The sequence below is a fragment of the Chrysemys picta genome, chromosome 3, assembly GCF_011386835.1.
Source record: "Chrysemys picta bellii isolate R12L10 chromosome 3, ASM1138683v2, whole genome shotgun sequence".
Lineage (NCBI taxonomy): Eukaryota > Metazoa > Chordata > Testudines > Emydidae > Chrysemys > Chrysemys picta.
In genome coordinates, this window is record NC_088793.1 from 114,241,269 (window position 1) to 114,267,003 (window position 25,735).

Genomic DNA, 25,735 nt, shown 5'->3' on the forward strand with positions numbered 1-25,735 from the left:
CACACTTAGGCTTGGCCCTGGATTACAGTACCCTGAGTGTCCACTGAGATTTCTCTGCAAGACAAATGGGCCTGGCACCTATAAATCTTCCATTTCGGACCTGGTGACTAGTGGTTAATACAGTGACCAGAAAGCTTTCTTAAATTATTGTTTAATCTTAACAGCAGAAACATAGCAAAGCATAAGAGAAAAGGATTTTAAAGCAATGAAACAGTCTATATGCATGTCTATCTCCCTAAGGTTTACCATCCCCTTACCTTAGACCAAACTGTTTCAGACCTCTCCACTCGGTCTGCCTCTGTTCTTCATGGGCAGCCCCTGACAGCTGCCTTCGTTCTTTGTTTCTAGATGCATACATTTACATCCATATCTTGTTGCTTTAGTAACATAACCTTTGTACAGCTGAGATGCCTTTGTTGAAGATTCTTTACTATAATCCTCATTAAACAGTTCAAGGGTTTTTTTTCTTAATAGTTTTCTTAGTTTTTGTAACAAACAGTTTGATGATGTCATCTTGTTAAATCTTTGCAGAAGTGTGTAATCCTTATTAAACACCAAAAGCCATTCACATCTTGCAGGGTTTTTTAATGTATGCAGTGTCAGCACTTGCAGGGGAAACTTGGAAATTATGAAATTGGAGATGCATACTGTCTAAATTAATGAAACTTTCTCCCACTCCCACCTGCATAGTGTTTTTCAGTTCAGACATTTGGATTTGGCTTGATAGTCATATAGTTCTATACTTTATCTTCCCTTTTAGGATGAGTTTAAAACAGACTTGAAATTTTGTTTGCCTGTCAAAGATGTTCAGTAACCTGAGTTAAATAAATGACACCTATAGGATATTTTGTCTTTACCCTTTTTTCTTCAGTAAGAATTCTAGGAATTTTTCTTAAACTATCAATTTCTTATCGATCACTATTATGATATCATTTTAGTATATCCTGAACTGATTTTAGGGTCATGTTCACACATCCCAAGAAAATATTTAAACTCAAGTAAATGTAAAGATGTGGGCTGATATCTTGGCCCCATTGAAATCAATGGCGAAACTCCCTTTGGCTTCAGTGAGGCAGGATTTTCATCCTTGGAAAGTGCTGACATATTTCATATTAAAATAGAATAAGATAGTGTTTTTTAAAGTAACAATCTAAAAAGCAGCAGATACGTTGATTTTTCTACTTTTCTCAATAATAAATATTATTTCTGTCCTTGGATGTGTGTTTCTGCTAATATTTACATTCCCAGGGCCCTAACCTGCAATCTTTACTTATGCAGAACTCCCCGTGGGCATACATGCAGTTTTTGTTGGTGTTTATAGCCTGATATTTTTATTGCCATTTAGAAATTAAAAAGTAAATATGTGACAAACTGAGTGTTTTTTGTGTTTCTTTATTAAGCTATAAACTATTGGGTTAAGAGTCATCATCTTTATTACGGTCAAGAAATAGCTTAAGAATTTCTCTCTCTAAGCCAGACAATTTCACAACTGTTTGCAAAAAGAGGATTTCAATTTGTTTTGTGCCTCATGGTTATGAATTGAGCTTACACCGGACAACAATACCTTGCAAAGTTGCTAGAGTAGGAAAATGAGATGTTTCTAATTAGAATTGTATATTTAGCTTGAGTCTTGAAGAAGTCATAATATAGGAGTTGCCCCTTTTGGCTAGCATATGCATGCATGCTTGTATTTCCATGGGAATGAAAATGAAATCCTTAATGTCACATGCCTTAAGTAAACTACTCGTTTCAGTAAAGATACCACAGATTTAAACAGTGAAGTGTTCCTTTTTTTTGCAAAGCTTTTCCTTGAGAGTTCAGCGGGAGTGATGTGAATGAAAATGTACTCTTGGGTTTTATTCATTTTTCTCTCACTGATGAAAGAAAGAAACACCTCAAGTGAATCATTTTGAGTGTGTTTGAAAATTTTTCTGAGCCATATTTTGTTCATACTAAATGTTAGCTAAGGGAGTATTCTTCTTCCAGTAGTGTCCTTCCTTATGAGTGTTCCACTTCAGGTGTGCATGTGCCTCTTGAGCCCTTGATCAGAGATTTTCCATTAGCAGTGTCCATTTGGCCCGCACATGCATTCTGTACAACCTCATGCCACACTCCAAGGATACAAAGGGCTGCTCAGACGAACCACCCTCAGTTCATTCTCTACTGCCTGGGCCTGAGATGGAGCTCTAGTGTATCTGCCTTGTGAGTGCCTCAGCATGTTCTGTAGTTGTTTAGTTAGTGCAGTGTTCTAGTTAGTGTTGTGAGAGGTTTCAGTTTTTCCTCTCCCCATTTTTCTTCCACCATTTTATTCTGGAGAGCTTATTTGGCCTGGCTGGGCATGCCTGACTCGTCAGGTTGCAAACGCAGCCTCTCTTGTCAGGAGGCTATACCAATCCGTGACAGCCATTTTAAATGTACCTGTTGCTTGGGAGAGTCCCCTATGCCCTAAAAGTGTAACTTTTGCCTGGTTCTGAAATCCAGAGCTTGGAAGAATCGGGAGACCAAACTAAAGCTGCTGCTGGGGTGCTTCCTTCCGAATCAGACCAGGACATTCCACACCTGTACATCTGTGTCCGGACAGATCCAGTGCGCCTTCGACTTCAGCTAAGATCTCGCAGAAGAAGGGGAAGATCTTGGAGGGCTCAGGAAAGTCTCTGAAGAAGAAGAGGAGCTCGGTCTCTCACCACAAGGAACCAGCTCCCAAGAAATCCTGATCTCCTGCTAGGTCTATGGTGTTGGAGGCCTTGATATCTCAACTCAGTATCGTACAGGTGAAAGACAGTACTGGAGGAGAAGGGAGATCCCAGAGCACCTCAGAGAAATATGGCACCAGCAGGGCCCTGGTACCATTGGCATCGTCTATTTCAAACTTACATGTGGCGTCCTCCCACTTGGCTCTGTCTGTACTGACAAAAGTTCACCCCTTTGGGCCCAATACCTGCATGCTCCAAACCAATGGTACTGCCTAAGTCAACTGCTGCGTTGATAGTGACCCACTTGGTACTGCAAGAATTCCATTACTCCAGGGACTTGTCGGTGTAAGACAAGCTGGAGACCCCTCTGCTTGTGGGTACCGAACAACTCTCGCTACCAAGACCCCGGTCTCCAGATTACCAGTGCTTCCATGTACCACAGGATTTTCCATCCATTTCTACTCTCCTCCCTCCCTTCCCTCCCCCCCCACCAGCCCTCCCATTGGAGGATATTGAGGAGAATGAAGGTGACATTCAGTCTCCTCCTCATTAGTGCAGGGTACCCCTCCACATCATTATGGGAACCCTTATATTGATAACGATCCTCGTCCATGTCAGGGATGATGGAATCAGGCCTGGGTACCATTCCCACTCCCATGTGAACCTCCCCAATGGCCACACTGGGGTCCTCGGGTGGTGTCTCAGCAGCAAATTGCCAGACTTCCTGCCCCACTGCACCAGGAAACTAGGATCACACCATCTCTTCCACCAAATCCCCAACATGAGGAGACCTTTGAGGAAACGGAGGACAGACAAAGGGGCAACCCCCCTCACCTCTCTTTTTGTCTTTATCTCTGAATGAGGTAGTCATGCCTCCACCACCATCAATGGCTGATAGTTTTTGTCAATTCCAGGACCTTGCAAAGAAGGTGGTGGATCCTCCAGATACCTCTCGAGGAGACTCGCATCACAAGCTCCAGGATATTTTGCATTTGGCGATACCTATCTAGGTCTGGCTACCCATTGACGATGCACTCCTGGATCCAGCAAAGACTGTGGAAAACTCCTGTCACCATACCATCAATCTATAAATGGGCAGATAAGAAATGTTACATTCCCCCCAGGGACTCAGAATTTTTGTTTTCCTGTCTCCCTACAAACAAGAAGATTTAGCAGGTCTCAAACTGCACAGAGATTGTACCTGGCTCAGTTCTCTGGTTTTCACAGAATCACTGAACCCACTAGAAAAAGACAGGGATTCCAGAGGAAAAGATCTTCCCACTCTCCTTCAGCTAGTGCTCAATCATAATCGAAACAGCGATTTTGACAGATAGGTCGAGGGCTCAATTCCTCTCTCACCTCTTGTCAGCTGCAAACCTTTGCCTACCACCCCACTTTCGGAGACCACCTTTCCCATTTCCATTAGGCCTGGCAGCATATTACGACAAGTGTGTCATAGAGGTTATAACATTGGGCTACACCATCCACTTTCTGTCCCTCCCAACCTCCCCATTCCCTCCTTCTTCAGGGATCCATCTCATGAGACTATATGGAGTCAAGAACTACACTCCTTCCTTTGTTTAAGAGCAGTAGAATCTGTCCCATCCCCTGACAGGGGGAAAGGGTTTTACTCAAAGTATTTTCTCTTGCCAAAAAGATCTAAGATGACTGAACAATTTTGTACAGTCTAAAAAGTGTTGTATGGTGACTGTGGTGGCTATAATCCCCTCTTTAGTGGCAGAAGACTGGCTTTCAGTCCTTGACCTACAGGACACCATATAGCAGTACATCCCCCACACAGGAGATACCTGCACTTGACCATGGGCCAGGATTATATTCAGTGGCCCCAGGGGTGTTCTCGAAGGTTTTAGTGGTAGCAGGTGTTTACCTTTGGCAAGAAGCAATTTTAGTCTTCCCGTATATTGACGACTGACTACTGAAGGGCCGATTTTACAAAGCAGTACTAATCAGACAGCACTGTTCATTTTCCAGGAGTTGGATCTCCAGCTAAGTGTAAAGAAGTCAAAGTTAGCACCTGTACAGAGAATACGATCCATAGGGGCATATTTGGATTTGCTAGCAGCCAGATCCTTCCTTCCTACAGACAAACTCATAACTTTATCTAGTCTGGTTGGGACAATTCACAGAAGCCCCCATATTACAGTAAGAAACTGTTTGCATCTTCTGGGTCATAGGGTAACATTCACCTTCATGACTAAGCATGCAAGATTATTCCTTCGCTGCTTTCAGATCTGGTTCAGGTGGACCTCTTCATCAACCAGAGACAGCATGGACAACATCTGTGTTGTTTTAATGAAACATTCAATAGTATTTCATTTATGTATTGAGCAATAGGAAATAAAAATCCCATGATTTACGACACGATAGGCTCAATTGTATGCTTAGTTTTTGATGCATGACTTGTTCATGAGACTGGTGAGACTTTTGTGTCTAAATGAAATCTATAGAAAATTCAATAGTCCTCAGAACTTTTGCCAAAATAACCTTCTATTTTTCTGCTGTCTTAGTAAATAGCTCACATAGAAAACACACGTACATCAACATTCCAACTTGAGCTAGGGCATAACAGGTATTGTGGCAATAACGCAATCTTGTTGAAATTCATTGTACAAATATTCTTAATTCAAATAAAAAGATGTACGTTTTGATATCCTTGCTTCAGTTGACATCAGTAGAGATACTGATAAATCTTTTCTCTTTCTTTTGTTTTGTTAGGATAACACCTACACCGCTTGGAGAGGGGAAGAGCACTGTCACGATTGGTCTTGTTCAAGCTCTAACTGCACATCTTAATGTGAATTCCTTTGCATGTCTGAGACAACCTTCCCAGGGACCTACTTTTGGAGTTAAAGGTACTTAGTGTTTGCAAAACTTCCTTCCTTTTTCATATCAAAAGGAAATATTGCATTTGGGTTTAGTTTGTTTTCAACTTCTTAGTTGTTTTATTGAAGTGTAGTTTGGCCAGACGGTGTCCGTTTTCCTGACTAGCATGACAAGTGCACAGAATCCCATGCACTGTTACAGACTAGGGACCGAATGGCTAGGAAGCAGTTCTGCAGAAAAGGACCTAGGGGTTACAGTGGACGAGAAGGTGGATATGAGTCAACAGTGTGCCCTTGTTGCCAAGAAGGCTAACGGCATTTTGGGCTGTATAAGTAGGGGCATTGCCAGCAGATCGAGGGACGTGATCGTTCCACTCTATTCGACATTGGTGAGGCCTCATCTAGAGTACTGTGTTCAGTTTTGGGCCCCACACTTCAAGAAGGATGTGGAAAAATTAGAAAAAGTCCAGCGGAGGGCAACAAAAATGATTAGGGGGCTGGAGCACATGACTTATGAGGAGAGGCTGAGGGAACTGGGATTGTTTAGTCTGCAGAAGAGAAGAATGAGGGGGGATTTGATAGCTGCTTTCAACTACCTGAAAGGGGGTTCCAAAGAAGATGAATCTAGACTGTTCTCAGTGGTACCAGATGACAGAAAAAGGAGTAATAGTCTCAAGTTGCAGTGGGGGAGGTTTAGGTTGGATATTAGGAAAAACTTTTTCACTAGGAGGGTGGTGAAGCACTGTAATGGGTTACCTAGGGAGGTGGTGGAATCTCCATCTTTAGAGGTTTTTAAGGTCAGGCTTGACAAAGCCCTGGCTGGGATGATTTAGTTGGGAATTGGTCCTGCTTTGAGCAGAGGATTGGACGAGATGACCTCCTGAGGTCCCTTCCAACCCTGATATTCTATGATTCTAGTTCAATATTGTCTCCTGCATTATGCTTCCTAGCGTTTTGTATATATAGCTTCTTCCCATTCAAGACTCTGACAAGGGGCAAGGAGAAGGATTGAATGTTCTAACAAGTTTTTACCATCTCTAACTTGTAGGGCTTCTACATTTGTTTAAATTACTGTGTAAACAAGTGCAACAGTGCTGCAAAACGTCGATGGTAGTCTGAGATGTTCATCGAGTAAAGTGATGAAAACAGTCATTCAGAGTCAGGATTTAATTCCTTCTTTGGTGCATGCTGTGTCTTCTTCAGGATTAGTAATTAAATTAATTAACCTTGAGGGAGAATCTTTAAAGTATCCAAAAACAACAAAGAGTCTGGTGGCACCTTAAAGACTAACAGATTTATTTGGGCATAAGCTTTCGTGAGTAAAAACCTCACTTCTTCGGATGCATACGAAGAAGTGAGGTTTTTACTCACGAAAGCTTATGCCCAAATAAATCTGTTAGTCTTTAAGGTGCCACCAGACTCTTTGTTGTTTTTGTAGATACAGACTAACACGGCTACCCCCTGATACTTGGCACCATGTAAAGTATCCAATTTCATTTGAAATAGCAAAGTCATGAAAGTTGACATATCCTGCGTCAGGTTCACTTACAAGTCTGTGCAGACATGTGGAAATTTCATGTTTTGCCAGATTTTGCTTTACAATGTTGATAGCATTCATCACTGATATCACTGTCTAACTGCTGATGGCTTTTATTATTAATACACTTTTTTGGTTCCAGTGTTTGAGTGATTTCTGTAATAGAAATTAAAATATTGATTATGTTTAAGTATAAAAGCTGTGTGCTTTATTTCTTGTGTGTTTAAGGATTATTTCAGAATTGGTGTGACTCTGACATGACCATGTGCTTAATTGCTCAGGTGGGGCTGCTGGAGGTGGATATGCTCAAGTCATTCCAATGGAAGAGGTAAGACAAAAGATGGAAAAAAGACCATTACCAGCTGCTCCCCTGTGCTCTCAGGGTAAGGCATGTGTGCAGGCAGCCAACTCTGGACATGATCCAGAAAAGCACTTAAAGCATATGTTTATGTCAGAGGGTAAAGTGGGATAGAGGGATTGCCTCCCTCATCCAATCACTGAGAGTTCAGGCTCCCCATCAGAGTTATGGAGAAGGCTGGCTTTCATGATCTTCTACTAGGGTGTGAATAGAATTTTCCAATTGTAACAATGGGCAGCTGCTTCAATTCTAGAGCCGTGGTTATAGATCCAGTCAAAAAACAAACTCAGAATTACCTAAAGAATAAATATGAAGTGTAGAAAAAATGCCGATAGACTGTGGGTGTTAAAGGATGTTGCATGAAGTCCCAGCTATTATTCAAACACTACCCGATTTCTGGTGTACTGAAGAAGGTCTGCTAGCTGTGATTAAGGTACAAGGAGAAACAATAGTATCTGACTTGCTGTTGTTAAGTATTCCTTGTCTATATATCTCTGTTACAAAAGGTCTGAATACCTATTTCTTTTTTGCAGATGAGGGCAGAAACAGAGAGGCCCAGTAGTTTCAAGAAATTATTTAATTTTAAATACACATTTCTTATTTATTTGCAGCAAAAGTCCTTCCACTAACAGTAGCCAAATTACATTATGTTCAACCAGGTTGGCGAGTCTCTAATAACGATACCTTACTGTAACTGTTTTGAGAAAAATGTCGCAAAAGTTAGGAGCTTTTGATGTACTTCCAGGAAAATAAAAGGGAAATTAATTTGATTCCAAAATAGTGATGCACGTGTGGGTGGGTCTCATATTAAAATGTCCCCCTCACAAAACGAAAGGATTTTTTTTTCTGCCTCTGGTTGAATTCATCCAGCTAGCAACTTTAAATTAATCTCTGCCAAAGATGACTTTATCCCTGGGCCTCAAATACTTCTGAAGAACTTATGCTAGCCTTTGAAATAGACCAGATTGCTCCATGTGTGGAGTACTTTCAAAATATTTTCACTGGGGAAGATACTACCAGTTTCACTAAGGTCTTTACTCTTCCTCAAATAATGCACCTTGGGCAGTGTGGTGTATTATGAATACACTTAGTGTATTTTTTCAGCGCAAAATATAAATGTTTTATAAGCAGAGTGGCTAGATTGAGGGGGTGATGAGTTAATCATTCTGTAAAACACCTGAGATTTTACTCTATGATTTTGGATACATCTTTGAAGTGTAGGACTGACAATTCAAAGAAAAGGTTCCATTAGCTCATTTCATATCAGTAAATCATAATTTTTATAATTTCCTTGGAACATCTTTCTTTCTCCAGGCTAAATAAATAAAATCAGCACATCTTCCCTTTCCCCCACCACATGCTTTAACTTTCCTGTAAAATTTGAGTGAATGTTTCTCTTGAAATCAATGAAGTGTGGAAGGAAATGAAACTTGAAAATTTTCAGCTAGTCAAAAGCTGATGATGATCTGATTCCAAGTTTTGATATTCCATTACATTTGACTTTGAATTTAAAAGTGCATGTATCAGAGTTGTGGTCAGTGCATTAGATTCCATTCTTGGGTCATTTGAGTGAAGACAAATGACATCTGTGTTTTGTTTTTGTCTTGTTGACTGTAGTCTATCAGACACTGAGCTGAGACCAAGTAAATTCATTTGGCTTGTTACATTTTCAGTCTGTCTAATCATAATATTTTAGCAACACTGCTAAGTGGCTGATCTGTTCTGTAATCCCAAAACTGAACAAGCAGTGATTGCTTTCATTAATCTGTACTAAATTAGTGGAGTGTGTTTAAATAAATTCTTGTATTTCATCTTCAATCTGTAGTTCAACCTTCATTTGACTGGAGATATCCATGCTATTACTGCTGCTAATAATTTGCTGGCTGCTGCTATTGATGCAAGGATCTTGCATGAAAGCACTCAGTCTGATAAGGTGAGGTTTACCTGTACAGTTTCCATCCGTGGCTTTCTTTTGAAGTTTCCTGTAAACAACTACGTAAATATTTTTTCATGATTATATCGTTTTATAGTTCTTGTTTTGTCTCCAGCATTCTGTTCAGGGTCTTCGAGAGCCATGGCTCTCTGCCGAACCCTTTGTTTTTGGACAATATATTTATTTACTGTATAGTCGTATCATGTTTTTGAGACAAGAAATGATAGATAAGTGACACTGTTAGGTATTGATCCTAAGGTGTGCACTGGAGGGCTTTTACTGGGAAATAAGCTACCATATACCTTTTCTCTAGCCCCTACTGAACTTATTGTGAACTCCGCTTAATTGTTAACATGGGTTTTCAGAGCAACAGGGTATGGGAAAGAGATTCTTCTTTGTTTGTGGATCTTCTATTGTAACCGGGGAGCGCAGCCTTATCCCCTTAATTTGCTGATCGTTATTGCTTCATTGACATGACAGACTTCTGAATCCAGAAAAGTGCACTTAAATCTCTTTACAGGTACTGATTACAAAATGGATTATTTCAGACCTTGATTAAAATTTTCAAAAGCACCCATTTCCAAAAGTAATGTAGGCATTTAGGAACCTAAGTCTCATTGAAAGTTAATGTGACTTGGGTGCTGAAGGGCCTAAATCACCTTTGAAAATGTAGCTTAGGCACTTTAGTCACTTATTTTCTTTTGAAAATTTGCTTGCTAGTCAGGATTTCTTTTTAATTGGTTAAATGTAAGTATACACTAACAATTTACATTGGTTCAAAAAATTTTATGAGATTATAATCTAAATGATTTGAATCAAGTTAGACTTTTATTGTATTTGTGTATTTTAGTTGTAACATTTTCTCTTGTGTGTGGGTTTTTTTAGGCTTTGTATAATAGGCTGGTTCCAGTAGTTAATGGTGTGAGAGAATTTTCTTCTATTCAGCTTGCCCGCTTGAAAGTAAGTTGCTAATGTATTTTCCCTGTTTTTTCCCCCAAGTATAATATATCTTATAAAATGTGCTATTTAAAATTATTTTTAACAAGTTACAGGGAGATTTGTAGCTGAAAGTGCCTGAATGTGGTACACTCTTTCCTCGAGGATTTGGCTTTCCTTAAGGATTTAGCAGGCTTTCTGGCAGCTTTTTACAGAGTCAAGTTCCAATATTTTTTTTTATAAACTAGTATCTCTTTCCCCACAAAGTGAGAGCATAATGTTTTATAAGCTGACTCTCTTCCGTGAATAAATGTCAAGATGAGTTTTTTTGATACTTTCCATTATGGCGCAGTTACATGGGAAAGCTGAATTACTCTAGTGTTTTTCAATTTTTATTTTATTTTCTCATTTTTAAGCGGGACTTACTGGAGACTTGTTGAGAACTGCTGGCTGTCCTCGCATTTCTCTGCATGGAGCGATAAAAATGCATTTCTCCACATATTTTATGTTTGCATATAAACTTTCATCCCAAATGTTCCCTGAGCTTCCCTGTCTATTATATATACCGTGTGAGGTGGGAATTGATAGACAGATAAGCAACTGGCTTATAGCACAATCTACCAATGTTGGAAGAGGGGAAATTTTGGCTACAAACACCTAGGACGTGCAATTTTGCTATGTCCAGCTTTGGTATGAAAGTTCCATATTACTGTTATAGTCCTTTAAGGAAGCAATTCATAGTCCTAATTAGGACTATTTGACAGCCACTGGGTGGCAATGAATGTTTGCAAAGTGCTTATGGAGCCATGTTACGCTTTTTTTAGGTTAATATCAAATTGTTAAAAAATGGTTCTTTTAATTATGTATTTTTAGTTTTTGTGCTACTCAGTTGTCTTGTTGAAAGTAAAACAGGATATGTGTGGTGTCTGTTTACCTCTGTTGCAAAGTGGCTCTCACAGAAGTTTGTCTGAGAGAATCTATTAGAGAATATTTTTGGTTTGTCTTTGTTTACATTAGGGTGCCTGGAGAAAAAAGAGGTGCTGATACTGCAGTTATTCATGAAATATCAAATAGCTCTGCAGTGGGGGGCGGGTTTCTCTGTGCTACTAGAGCTTCAAATGATTTCTGCTTATTAACTTAAAAGCTTCTGAATAAGTGCAGCAGAATTTCTATTGCAACTCAATTATTTTGGTGTTAGTTTTCTGTAACTTTAAAAATAATTATGTTAAAAGAATATTATTGAGGCCTCAAAGTCAAGCACTCACAAGTTAGGAAATGCCAGAAGTGAGGGTGCCTGTGCAACCTTTACTAGGACCTCTTTTGCATATGCATTATGATACAATCTTTAACTACATGATCACATAGCAGGTGCTTAACACCCACCGGCAGCCAAGCTTCCCCCGGTGCCTCCCACCTGCCGACAGCCCCATTGATCAACTCCTCCCTCTCCCTTCCAGTGCTGAACAGTATTGCTCTGAGTATTCAGTATTTGTGATTGGTCACTTTAGTAATATATAATACTGTTTCTGCTTCCTGATTCAATGAACAAAGATTTTATAAGGAGGAGGACGGTTTGAATAGTTACTGACAGTGCAAAAACATCCATGTGAGTATTCATGACACTTTCGCTCTCTGCAAATATTTTTGGGTAATATGTTTGCAGAAAGTGAATAAAGGGGCGGTGAATATTGTCAGAACAAATTTGTGGTTTTATTCAAATGTTTGTGAACACTTTTTTCACATAGTCCCCCAGTTCTACACCTACTGTTTGGAAGAATACTACACAAATGCTGGGAGAGAGTGCTATTTAAAAAGAAATACGGTGGGGCTCTATTTTTAATGACCGTCTCAAAAGGACATCCACAACCTTTATTAAATAGGGGTTGGTAAAACTGGGGACATATGAGCGAAGGCGTTTTTGTTCGGTACAGTACTGCATGTTAATTTTAAATGTTTAGTGAAACTGACATTCAAATGTGTGAGTGTATTTGTGTGACTGAAACAAACATTAAAACTAAAATTTATAAATGTTAACATTAAAAACCGAGTGTACTTGGTAATTCACTGAAGAATGCTTTCTAGGGCCAGAGGGGACACAGTCATTTTGTATAAAATCGGGATTCTATTGTACAATTTTCTCTTGGTTCATCTCTGTGCAGATTCATTAAAAAAATATATATATATGACATTGCTGAATTAGGAGCAAATGCTGCGGAACAGTCATAATATATTGTGCTGCTCTTTCTAAATGATAGGGTTTGCGGGGTTTTTAATGTTGTGTAGGAGCTGTTGAAATAGCACATCAATTAGGCAGACAGAAGTTTATAACTCACTGCACAGAGTAGTCATGTAAAGCCACACATGGATATTTGCAAGGACGTGTCCTCGGCCAAGATAAAGAGTTATCAGGCATAAATTATTTGTTAATTATCTTTTTCATACTGTCTCGTTTGTTGCCTCTTCTCTTTGGTTTATCTTAAGAGGGTGGTGCTGTGTTACATAGAGACCTTTTGGGTAACTGCCTTTGAGTATTTCTCCTTTTTCCTCTTCACATTTTTCTCCATTGTTGTTATAGGAGCTTTTCTGTGTAGTTTATCATTTGAGCCTGAGCCTGAATGTTGTGATTTATTGAAGTGTTTCAGCCTGCTGCTTTTTTTAAAAAAAGTAAAAGTTTGTAAAAATATAAGAGGGGAAAAAACCAAAATGGGTGGGTACATGTGTTTGTATAGCTTTCTAAGCAGGAAGTCTGCTTTATTGCTTTTCTTCTCATTTTTGTCTAGAGATTGGGAATAAACAAGACCGATCCAGGCACTTTAACAGCAGATGAGATTAATAAATTTATACGCCTTGATATTGACCCATCTACCATAACATGGCAAAGAGGTAAGTATTAACGGTCAATAAGGCCTCACTTCAGCGAGGTACTTAATCCCTTTGCCTGTAAGCCAAGTGCCTAGTTTACCAAAGATTCATCTGGATGGAGCTGAAGCGGGAGACCGGGAACTATCTAAAAATGACCTAAAACAACATTTATGTTTAAATTTAAAGTCAGTTACACCTCTACCCCGATATAACGCTGTCCTCAGGAGCCAAAAAATCCCACCGCCTCCGGAGCACTGCTTTACCGCGTTATATCCGAATTCGTGTTATATCGGATCGTGTTGTATCAGGGTAGAGGTGTACATTGCTGTGCTAGATTAAGCAGGTGCTGCACATTATTGGAAAGCAGGAAATCTACTTTTTTCAGTAGTAAAGTGGTATAAAGCTCCCAATTTTACCCTTGGTGGATTAGGAGATAATCGAGCTTAAATCTGTCACTGACTCAGGATTAAACCTGGTTGTTTTGGGTAAGAAGGAAGAAACATTTGTTTGGCAGGTTGATTTTTTAGAAATGGCAACTGTTTGAAATGGCAACTCGTGGGATTGAAATATTGAAATAAACCCTGGAGGAGCTGAATTAGTGAGCAGATGAACTGGTCAAAAGCTCAAAAGAAATATGTTTAGCATATGACCCTGTAACTTATCACATGACCCTACAATTTACCACATGGATGTTACCTCCACTTATTATGTTCTGTTTAGATTTTTATACCATGCCATTCGCCATGGCATCTAAATATCTATAGTGTATGTTTTATATCAAATATCACGTGTAGAACAAAGATGGATTTACTATGGAGAGAGAGAGCCGTAAATTGTTCCTGTATTGTAGTGAGCTATCAGGTTTTATAAATGGATTATTTTGTTGGACTTAATGCTAAAAGGTGATCAGTAGAAGTTGGGGGCTTTTGACACCTTGCAGGATAAATCCCATATTACGTGCAAGGAGTTGAGGTTGGTTTGGCAACCTCAACTCTAACGATCCTAATTCTTTTAGTCATGACAGTAGCTTTACATTGGATTTTTTTTTTAAATATGCTGTCTTTCTTTTCAGAGGAAGTTCCCACTGCCACCAGCCAATGCTTCCTCTCCTCCTCCTTGCTCTCTGGTGCTGGTAGTAATCAATCTGTCTCTATATCCCCTTCTCTCCTTGTCCTCACCCATTTAAAAAAAATATTTAAAAGGTGCTGGTCACCCCTCAGTGAGATCCCCCTCGCTGTCACTCTGAACCGTGTTGGTAATGCTTGTGCTTTTCAGCAGCTTTTGGCTCTTTAGGGTCACCAGAGACCTGCTGGGTTCCTATTTAGGTTTTTACTTTTATTTAGCACCAAACCAGCAGGATTAACCTTTTTTTTAACAAATTTGATAAAAGATGTGCCTGGTTGAGACAGTATGTGCTGTATTTGAACATTAAGGCTCCATTCATGCTGAGAGCTGTGAGTGGGTGCGCCCACTCACCCATGTAGAATTGTGGCTTAAATGACATGGATCCCCAGTAGAAATGCAGATGAACTCTAAATGTAATAGAGCATAAGCTTTCGTGGACTACAGCCCACTTCTTCGGATGTAGTCCACGAAAGCTTATGCTCTAATAAATTTGTTAGTCTCTAAGGTGCCACAAGTACTCCTGTTCTTCTTTTTGCGGATACAGACTAACACGGCTGCTACTCTGAAACCTGTCTAAATGTAATGCTACTATAATCAAACCAGAAACCTTGGTTTGGTTTAGGTGGGTTACCATTTTTTCTAAAGAAAATGCTAGACTTTCTCTTTATCCAATGTCCTTTAAAATACAAGCTTTATCCACTAATGGCTTTAGTTTCATTAGAATTGTCTTAATCTATGCAAAAATTGCTTTTAATATTAATAAGGCATTGTAGAATCATGGAAATGTAGGGGTGGAAGGGACCTCGAGAAGTCATTGCATTCTAGCATTTGGGCCATGTGCTGATTCTCGAGATACTAAGAGCAAAGGCTTTGCTTTAAGCTCATGAAAATGAGTTATCATCGCTTTGACCATTGCAATCCTCTCTTTGCATCCTTTTCGCTGGCTCCCTCTTTTCTGTATCAAACATAAGCTACTTCACTTTCAAGACCCTTCATGATCTATCCCCACCCTACCTGGTTTGATGTAAGTAATTTAAAATAGGGAAGGCTTCATTTCTTGGAAGATCAGATTAAGGTGGTAACTAGATCAGCAGATTGAAAATGGAATGTTTTGTTTGCTAAGATAGTAAATGGGTCGTTAAGCACATGGCCCAAAAGACAATGTCTGAGCTAGCTAAGATAAGAGGGAGAAAATCCAGGGAACCATTTACTAAAAAAAAAAAGATAATGGACAAGAGAAATCAGGAGTGTAAAGCCTGAGGTAAAGAGTAAAATTGAACAGAGCATGCATGTGTGGCAGGATTGATTCCTAGAAAGTGATCAAGCCAATCCCAAAAGGACATCTTTCACCTCCTATCAGGCCATGATGTCAGCCTCCTTCACCCACTTGTTGAATTTTCAATCAAGCACTTTCATGCTTTCTCCCATGTTGCCCTTCACGCTTGGGAGAAGCTCCCCATAAACATCTGCAGAACTGTCCTTAAAACTTTTTTGCCAGGAGGCCTATAAAAAACATGACAGTGATTAGGCTGCTGGTGAGCTGAGACCACTGCCTGTCTTGCTGACTAGTATTATCTCATTGTTTCCATGTGCTCCCCCGTGTCTCTGTCTCTTGTCTTATATGTCGTATGTCAGCTCTTTGGGGCAAGCACAGCCTTTTTATTCTGTTTGTACGGCACTTAGCACAGTGGGGTCTTCGCTTATGAGCAGCGCTCACAGGCTGCAGTTGAATATAAATAACAAATAGCACACAAAGAATATTTTCCCCAACAAATGTACTTCTGGGAATTTCTACCAAAGGCTAAAAATAAAACTTACAATTTAATATCACTCAAAATCTATATCAAAGTTCTTGTAAATATTCAGTCCATGAGACCCGATGCAATGAAGATGGTAATTAGCCATCATGAGTGTGGTTTGTTATAGAATATGTAACTGATGCTGAGTCTGAATCTCTTAACAGCTAAAAAGGATACAAGGTTCATATAGTTGTAATATCTGTTTTGTGCATGGTTGGCTTTTTAGTTGGTAAGGAATTAGAAAAATAGTTGGGTGGTTCTTCATTTTGACTTCAAATCAGAAACAAGAAAGATCAATTTGATGTCTCTTTCTTGTTAACAAGACAGCCAGAAAGGATAGTATAAATACAATGACGTACTCAAGAGCCATCTGTATTTTATGCCATTTGCCATTTCCGATAATGCTGCCTTAGTTGTATGTAATCTAATTATTTTGTTCTCAGAATGTAAGGATTCTGATAGGCAGAAACCAAACTGAATAAAAATCAACCCTATCTGTTGTATTCCTTGTGCTTAAAAGAAGCAGCTAAGTGGGAATCAGTGTAGACTAGCACAGAGGATATTATACATTTTAAAAAAAGTGGTATGCCTCAAAAAAAGGATGCTGAGTAGAGGTCCCAGTTTAATTCCCAGGGGTACCCAAATGGTAACAGTAAATTCAAAGGCACTTTTAGTGGAACTCTGCAGGGACCTATACCTGGCTAAATACCAAAGGCATTACTCCACCAGAATGAACGCCTACCTCCACACTAACTTGCTGGTCTCTTCACAGGAGGAGCTCTTTCAGATTAGTGGGCCCTTCCTTTTGGTGCTCAAAAACGCATGCTTGAAGTTAAGTTTGCTTCAGCATAAATTTAAATAAAGATGGGAGAGGGGATCCATGAAATAGATTTGGCTGCACTTTGAGTATTGTGAAGACATTTCTCAGTTAAGAGCTCAGGGGGTATTCAAATAAAGGTTAAGTACATTAGATAAATGTTGCTTGGGCTTGGCAATTGGAAAAGGCTTTCTGCCAAATGGTGTCAGATAGACATGGAAGTAAAATAGGAAATGCAGAAAAGTATATATTGAGATGCAGAAAAATGACATGGTGTGGAATTTCTTGGGGCCTAATTTGCTAATGTAATGATGTTTTTGAAGGGGAAGGGCTCAAGTTAAAGGTACATTTATAGCATGGGAATACTTATGTGGCCATCTTATAGTCTAAAAATCTATTCTTAAAACCTTGTCATGAAGAGGTGTGCAGTGGGTGCATCTAGAATGGTGCCGATCCACTAAAACAGGCTCTTGTTACACCTGTGGATGGAGATTAAGATTTTGCTGTAGTAGCTAAACAGAGGGATTCCAGTAAGATCTTATTAGCTCCCAACAGAAGATTACTCTACCAAAGAAGTTACAGTTGAGACATTTCAGACTGGCATTTAAGAGTGTAAAAGCTAGTATATCTCAGGCTCCTCTTTCCTAGCTATGTGCACTATTACAAAGTGAATCTAGATGTAGAAGTATGCTCAACTGGGTACAAAGGCATATACTACAAAAATAATATATTCTTATATCAGGCGTATGGGGAGAGTAACGAGATGGCTGATTCTCTGTCAATGTAAATGTTTCATTTTTCTTCTTTCCTCTGTTTCCCCCCACCTTCTTTCCAGTATTGGATACAAATGACCGATTCCTGCGAAAAATAACAATTGGGCAGGCAAATACAGAGAAGGGATTTTTTCGACAGGTATGTACTATTATATACTACGTGTTGTTTTTTTTCTGGGCGGGATTTGTTTTCAAGCATGAGAAATATTTGCTGTTCTACAATCCTTTCAATAAATTGTTTAGGATTAAGTTGACAAAGTCTAATTGTTATATGTATTTGTAGTATCCTAGCAATGAAACTGGATGCACTAATGAATAATTCAGTGTCATGTCATAGAAACTGAAATCAATGTGTACTGCATAGTGTTTCACAAGTAGTTTAAGAAATTTGTAATTATCTGTAACCCTTAGAGCCTCAATTTTATTGCCCATATATATTTAATGTAATTAACTAATTTATGTAACATCTTTTCTTTTTGTTTTTTGTGCCCTGCTTAAATTTTCTGCCCTCCTTAAATTTTATTATCTTCTGCTTAGGTCCTTAGTTTATTTTTGTTTAATTAATATTTATTTATGTATTTGATTTAATTTAAATGTGAAAAAGGGTGGTTCAACTACAAAAGCAGTTTCTCCTCCCTTGGTGTTCACACCTCAATTGCTAGAAGAGGGCCTCATCCTCCCTGATTGAACTAACCTCGTTATCTCTAGACTGATTCTTGCCTGCATATTTATACCTGCCTCTGGAAACTTCCACTACATGCATCTGACGAAGTGGGTATTCACCCACGAAAGCTTATGTATGCTCCAATACGTCTGTTAGTCTATAAGGTGCCACAGGACTCTTTGTCGCTTTTTACAGATCCAGACTAACACAGCTACCCCTCTGATTCTAAACATTTCTTGAGGGTTTAGTGGTGATAATAGTCTTCCCACCCACCATAGGAAGTTAATGACTTAAAAATTAGCTTGATTTGAGAGTACTAAGTGTATACACAATAATGAATCAAATTGGAAATTGGTGAAAATGTTCCTTGCAAATATTCCATAGGCAACAGTTAATTCTTTAGTTTCAAGCATCCTTCATGTGTAGGGCTTGTCCCACTATTACTCCAAGAAAGTTAGTGTTAAGTATTTTTTCAGTACAATCCCAACAATTTATTAAAAGCATGACATTGTTAACATTAGCGAAGCAAGTCAGATATGACATATTGTGCTCAGTGCTGTTTAATGCACAGCTTGGTTGAATAGAGTGGCATGAGAATTAGAACATGGAAGTGAATAAATGGGCAAATACTGGGAGGAGAACACAGGATCAAATTGACAGAGGTTTAAAATAATTTTTAAAAATAACTAAAATCCATACACCTCAGAGCAAGGTTTTTGGGGGCCAACAAGTATAAAATAGGAGGGTTTATCCAGATGGATACATCAGATTATATTTTATGTTTATAGATTAGGGCACCAGCACAAATGAAAACAGGAGGAAAGCAGGAATAGCAAATGAATACCTACCAATTGATTGGACCATAACATAATCTTAATTACTTGTAGCACATTTGCATTCCTTCCCACATCTCATTTGTTTTGTCTGTTAGTATTGTAAACTGTTCAGGGCTGGGAATCTGGCTAACTTTCTGTTCTGTGAAATGCTTAGCACATTTTATGCAGCAAAGAGTTGTTCCTTCATTGCATCTGAAGAATCAATTAGTGAGCACTAATACACAGTGTGAAATAAATGCCCATTTCATTGTGATTATTTATATTAAGGTCTCAGCTAGAATCATGGCCCAGTTGTGCCAGGTTCTGTACAAACATAGAGTTTGTAAAATTTAAAAGTGTGTGTAAGTGTAAGACCTCAATAGGATCTGAGTTTTGCCAACACTTTGTGCTTTTGAAAATCCCATCCTTAAGTTTCTTTCCCATTCCACAGCTGCTCTGGTTTATGAGACAGGAGGATGCAAAAGGTGCAGTACTATAAAGAAGATTTAGCATCTGTCTTCAGACTGATTTTTTTTTTCACCTGTTGAATTATTCAGATGATTGGGGATACAGATAAATATTCACTTTGGATTAATACATATGTGGAAGAGACTTTCTTTTCAACACCTATCTTCTATGACATAAATAGAAAATTCAAAATTAACTGATATGATGATTGGTTCTGACTGAAATAGATCCTTTCAGCTCTTGGAAGGGATCATTTTTCTGCACTTAGATTTGGTTCAGTCATTCACTGTAATTATTAGCTCAGAGCCAGAGTCTACACTGAGGGGGGGGAAGTATGTTTTAAGTTGGGTTAGCTAACTCAGGTTAAAATAGCAGTGACCACTTGGTGACTCAGCTTTTAACTTGGTTAGCAGCTGGAGTTCAAGCCTATGAGGTTATTAGAGTCAAGCATTGATAGGTTGATAGCGAATGAAAGATGATAGGTAGGGTGGAGACTGACTCTGAAGGGCTTTGAAAGTGAATATAAAAAGCTCATGTCTGATATGATAGAGAAGGGGAAGCCAGTGGAGGGATTAAAAGAAGGAGGGGTGACCTGGTCAAAGCAACAGGCTAGAAAATGATCTTTGCAACAGCATTCTGGATAGAGATGAGCCAGGCAAGACTCAGCTTCCTGTGAGGTTGGGGACTACTCAGCATCAGGGTGTCAAACTCTGGCTCTTAAATATGGGGATATAATACTAAAATGACAATTGAAGTGTTTTACATGAGTCTCTCTGTCTTGTATTTAACTTTGACGTGTTTGACCGATGCACATTCTATAGTACTCTAACCTGGTTCAGTTGACTATAGAACGAGAATAGGTGTTGAAACTAGCTTTCACGGCAGAGCCAGAGAACCAGTTAAAACAGCACTCTGTCACCCAATGGATATATTTTATAAATAATTGGAATGTTCTTCTAGCACTTTAAAAATCAATGATACCTGTGTAGAAAGAGAGAACACAGCAGGGAGAGTGTGCATTTGAATGACCAGAGATGCTGTGATTTCCAAAGAGTACTTTGTGAATTTGGCATTGATTCTGCAATTGAATCCATGCAGGGGCAGATCCTTGTATTGATACAGATCTGAGTGCAAGACTGTGGCTTCTGTCAGTGCTTCGTAAGCATATGAAGATATGATTCTTTGGGGTTCAACCCAGACCAGTAAGAGGTTCTGTCACTACCCACCCTGCTGCCTTGGATGCTTTGGCTCAGAATCCTGACACCAGCAGTCTGCTCACAGCACAATAGCCTCACCCTGGTATTCAGCAGCCTGGTTACTCCTTGCAGCGTGGCATCAACACCTTCCCAGGCCCAAGTTTTCCCAAAACTGCCTGCCCTGTAGTTCAGTCCTTTTGATGCAGTGCTCACAGAACCTTATTAAGTTCTCTGCTTCTTTAAAGAGACAGTATACAGCACCGATCTATTACTTTAGCTGAGGACTTACACATGTTGGTAGCATGTAGCACTGAGGTGGTTTATAGTCAAACTAAAAATAAGTGTGTGACAGGTTCACCCCAGAGGTGCCACTTGAAACTGGGGTACCACTGAGCCGGCTTGACCCACCAGCCTGGGCTCCCTTTACACTATACTGCTGTGACAGGCCCTCAAGCCCCTCCAGCACACATACAGGTAGGGGCATACCCAGCTGCAGCTACACACAGATGCTGAGATCAGCTGTACATGGGAAGGCTCAGCTAAGGAACTGCCCAGTTACTCAAGTGCACACCTCCTTTTGTAGGGTAAACCCCAAATTATACTGTTTTGCACTGCACAGGGAACTGTACAGCGTAAACTCATGAAATTCGCCCCCTCCTTCAATGTGGAGAGGAATATACATCAGCTTTCTGCCCCAAATTATGACTCCCCGACACACTAGTTTTAGACAAAGCAAAAATAAGTTTTTAAGTGATTATAAGGGGTAGCAAACAGATCAAAGCAGATTACCTAACAAATAAATAAAAATGCAGTCTAAGCTTAATATACTAAAGAGATTGGATACGAGTAGAAAATTCTTACCCTAATTCTTGATTTAGGCAGTTTGCAGAGATTCTTGAGGGCAAGCTGCACTTGCTTGCACTTTAAAACCCCAGATATTCCTTTCAAAGGCTAGAAATTCCTCTAGCCTGGGTTCAGCCCCAGTCCTTGTTCTTCAGGTGTTTCCAGCAGTCTTCTTGGGTGGGGAGACAGTGAAGAACCACAACGATGTCACTCCCCTGCCTTAAATAGCTTTTGCCTAGGGCAGGAACCCTTTGTCTCCAAGCTTGGTTCCCACGCCAGGTCAGTGGAAAAACACTGGTATTCCAAGATGGAATCCAGTACCAGGTGACTTGGTCACATGTCCCTGTAAGGTCACAGCAGCCATAACTCGGAGGCTGTTGTTGCGTCCTTAGGAAGACTCCCTGGCAAGAGATTAGTATAGTCTAAGACCTGTTGTTTTCTCCTAATGGCCTTTCCCAGACAGCCATCTAGACTGATTGTATTCTGCATAGTGGGCATTCCACGGGTGTAGACATATTTGTAATATGGATACACAGTCAATATTCCTAACTTCAGATACAAAAATGATCTATGGCACCGGTGTCCTCGGTGCGGAGTGCCCCGGCCTCAGTTCGTGATCCGGCACCAGCAGGGCACCGCAAGCATACGACACTGAAGCAGCAAGACAGGCCCCAGCACCGTTCGACTTCGCCAGCACGGTCGAAGGGCCAACCTAGAGGCAGAGGGCGCTCCCCGCATAAGAAGGAGGCGCCTCCAAAAGGACCGAGCACTCAAAAAAGAGGTGTGGTCCCAGGACACGCTTCGGCACCTGTGGCTCCGGCGCCACAGAACCCGTCGAGCCCTGGGCTAAGCGCTTTTGAGTGCGGAGGAAGGGTTGGAGGAGCTCCTAAAACAGCCCTCCACGCCGGACACCTTTGAGGCGGCAAAGGACCTCATTGAGCTGTCGGTGGCGAGCCCCCGCCCTGTTAAAGAGAAGCCTCCGTCACCGTCACCAAGGGTGCCGTCCAGAGGCAAGCCGGCAATGGTGCGCCGATCGAGGTCACTACCCCGGCACCGGTCCCGGTCGAGCTTATCCGCCGTGGACTCCCAGTTGCCCCTAATGCAACGGGACTCGAGGGCACCGGATTTGAGCCAACATGTGGCACCAGCCCCGTCAGCACACCGTTCCCCGGTGCCGTAACCAAGCTGGCACCAAGGAGATGCTAGGCCAAAGTCCCTGGGCCCGAGCAGAAGAAAACGATCCCGGTCCCGGGAGCATCAGTACCGATCCCGGTCCCGATCAGCGAGGAGCCATTCCCCAGCCCCCCGGCAGCATCGTTCCATGGCACTGCCTTGGCCTTCGAGGTCGGCATCCTCGGAATCCGAGATGGACTCAGGCTGCTCCAGCTATGCCCGTAGAGCACCGGCTATCAGGGAGCCCCAGACCGCGTGGCATCCCCAGTGGGGCCCGCCAGGGCAGTGGCCCTTTTGGACACCATGGCCTATCACCAGCAACAAGGGCACTCCTCCAGAGCCTCGACATCTGGCTACTCGGTGCATCAGTCCCGGTCCCCGCGCAGGCACCCCTCCACACCCAAGGAGGCCATGCTATCCAGGCCACCAGATGCTTCTCCAGAGCACCAGAGAATGGAAGCGGCACCGAGCCCGGGACCGTCCCGGAGTCAGTCAATTAGACAGAACCCGAACGAGCCCCTGGCATAGGAGGGGCAAGAAGGACTGGCGGAGGAGATGTATCATCCCCGGACGAAGCTGTGATGGGCACAGCAGTGTTGGGGCCTTCTCTGATTGACCACAGAGCGCACCGGGAGCTGCTCCGCAGGGTTGCCCAAAATTTGGGCCTACAGGTGGAGGAAGCAGTAGAGCAGGAGGATCCTATGGTGAACATCTTAAGCCCCGAAGGCCCCTCCAGAATTGCACTCCCACTCATAAAGACAATCCAGTCCAATTACAAGAGGGTCTGGCAGACCCCAGCTTCTAGTGCGCCAACGGCAAAGGGCATGGAGAGGAAGTACTTTGCCCCTTCCAAGGGATCCGACTTTCTCTTTTGTCATCCGGCCCCCTGTTCGCTGGTCGTCTCAGCTGTCAATGAGCGGGAACATCATGTTCAGCAAGCCCCGGCTCCCAAGGCCAAGGAGGCTGAACGTCTAGACCTATTTGGGAGGAAGGTCTATTCCTCTGGGGGCCTCCAATTGAGGATTGCCAACCAGCAGGCAATCCTGAAGAGGCATAATTTTAATTCCTGGGTGGCAGTTTCCAGATTTAAAGACTCCTTACCCCAGGGCTCTCAGCCTGAGTTTACGGCCCTCGTGGATGAGGGAAGGTACGGGTATATTCGTATTCTCCTCTTTCACAGAAAGGCTGCCACTACTGACAGGCATTTCATGAACATGTGGGGGGCTGCTGCCAGGCCGAAAGGGAGGACGGTAAACTGGTAGTGGTGCTGGTTTATGGTGAACCGCAGGAACCGCCGGTGAGCAGGATGAATAGTGATGTGAAAGTGTGCATCTTTCATGTCGAGGGCAGCGTACCAATCCCCCGGATCCAGGGATGGAATGATAGTGCCAAGGGAGACCATGCGGAAGTGGACCTTGACTAAGAACTTGTTGAGCCCGCGCAGGTCTAAAATGGGTCGAACGCCCCCCTTTGCTTTGGGAATGAGAAAATAATGGGAATAAAACCCTTTTCCCCTTAATTCCCGAGGGACTTCCTCCACCACCTCCGCCTCGAGGAGCGACTGTACCTCCTACATGAGGAGGTGCTTGTGAGAGGGGTCCCTGAAGAGGGATGGGGAAGGAGGAGATCTGAAGTGTGTATCCCACTTGTACCGTGCATAAGACCCAATGGTCCGATGTTATGCGGGACCACGCATGGTAGAAGTGGGACAAGCGGTTCAAGAAACATCGGGAAGGATCCGGGAGCTGGTTTGGTACGCTGTCCTCGAGTGCACCTTGAAAACCCCTGCTTGTTGCTGGGTTGGGCTTTGCCCTGGCTCTGGCCTTGGCTAGGTGTGTTGTTCCGCCTATACCTGTTGTCTCTGCCTCCCCTATGGTAAGGCTCCTGTCTAGGACAAGGCTCGTACTGCCATTGCTGCAGCGGCTGGGGCTTGAAAGGCTTCCTCCGAGTCGCCGAGGTGTGCATCCCCAACGACTTGAGGGTTGCCCGGGAGTCTTTGAGGCTATGCAACCTGGCATCCATTTGGTCTGAAAAGAGACCCAGCCCTTCAAAGGGGAGGTCTTGAAGGGTATTCTGGACCTCTGGCGGAAGGCCCGAAGCCTGGAGCCACGCTGAGCGCCTCATCACCACACCTGAGGCGATTGTTCTGGCTGCTGCATCCACCGAGTCCAGAGAGGCCTGTAAAGAGGTCTTGGCTACTGATTGGCTTCTCGTGGGTCGGTGAGGAGGAAATCCCAGGTGATGGTGACCCTGGACGTATTCCGCAGGCTGGGTCTTCTAGTCAACGTGCCCAAGTCCTGCTTGATACCTACGCAAAGGCTGGAGTTCATCGGGGCAGTGCTGGACTCGGTACAGGTACGAGCAAGCCTCCCGGAATCCAGATTTCTGGCCATCCAGCGTTTCATAGACTCAATGCTAAGGTTCCCCACAACCACGGCCAGATGCTGCCTGCAGCTCCTGGGACACATGGTGGCGTGCACTCACATATCAAGTACACTCAGCTATGGCTCAGGATTTTACAGGCATGGCTAGCCCGATCGTATCACCCAAGCAGAGATCCCCAAGACCTTGTCGTGACAGTTCCTGCTTGAGTATTGGACTCCCTGTGATGGTGGCTCAGTCAACCGGTAGTATGCGAGGGTATCCCCTTCGCAGCACCGCAGCCGGCTCTGACGCTGGTAACAGAGGCGTCAGACCTTGGCTGGGGAGCCCACTTAGAGGATCTAAGGACACAAGGCTTGTGGTCCAGAGACGAGAGGCTGCTCCACATCAATGTGAAGGAGCTCAGGGCGGTTCGCCTAGCCTGCCAAACCTTTCACGCTCCTTTAGAAGGGCATAGCGTGATAGTTCTGACAGACATCACCACCACCATGTTTTATATAAACAAGCAGGGCGGAGCC

The 25,735-nt window shown here is 42.1% G+C and overlaps 1 protein-coding gene across 5 annotated transcripts in view; it reads left to right on the forward strand.

Annotated features, from left to right (window-relative positions):
* MTHFD1L (methylenetetrahydrofolate dehydrogenase (NADP+ dependent) 1 like) overlaps nt 1-25,735 on the forward strand; it is a 225,334-nt gene that overhangs the window by 49,879 nt on the left and 149,720 nt on the right. For all 5 annotated transcript variants that reach the window (XM_008177401.4, XM_008177391.4, XM_008177396.4 and 2 more), the window contains exons 12-17: nt 5,430-5,566; nt 7,355-7,401; nt 9,257-9,364; nt 10,250-10,324; nt 13,081-13,183; nt 17,739-17,815. In XM_008177401.4, the coding sequence (XP_008175623.2) occupies nt 5,430-5,566; nt 7,355-7,401; nt 9,257-9,364; nt 10,250-10,324; nt 13,081-13,183; nt 17,739-17,815 (547 nt within the window). The remainder of the gene's footprint in view (nt 1-5,429; nt 5,567-7,354; nt 7,402-9,256; nt 9,365-10,249; nt 10,325-13,080; nt 13,184-17,738; nt 17,816-25,735) is intronic.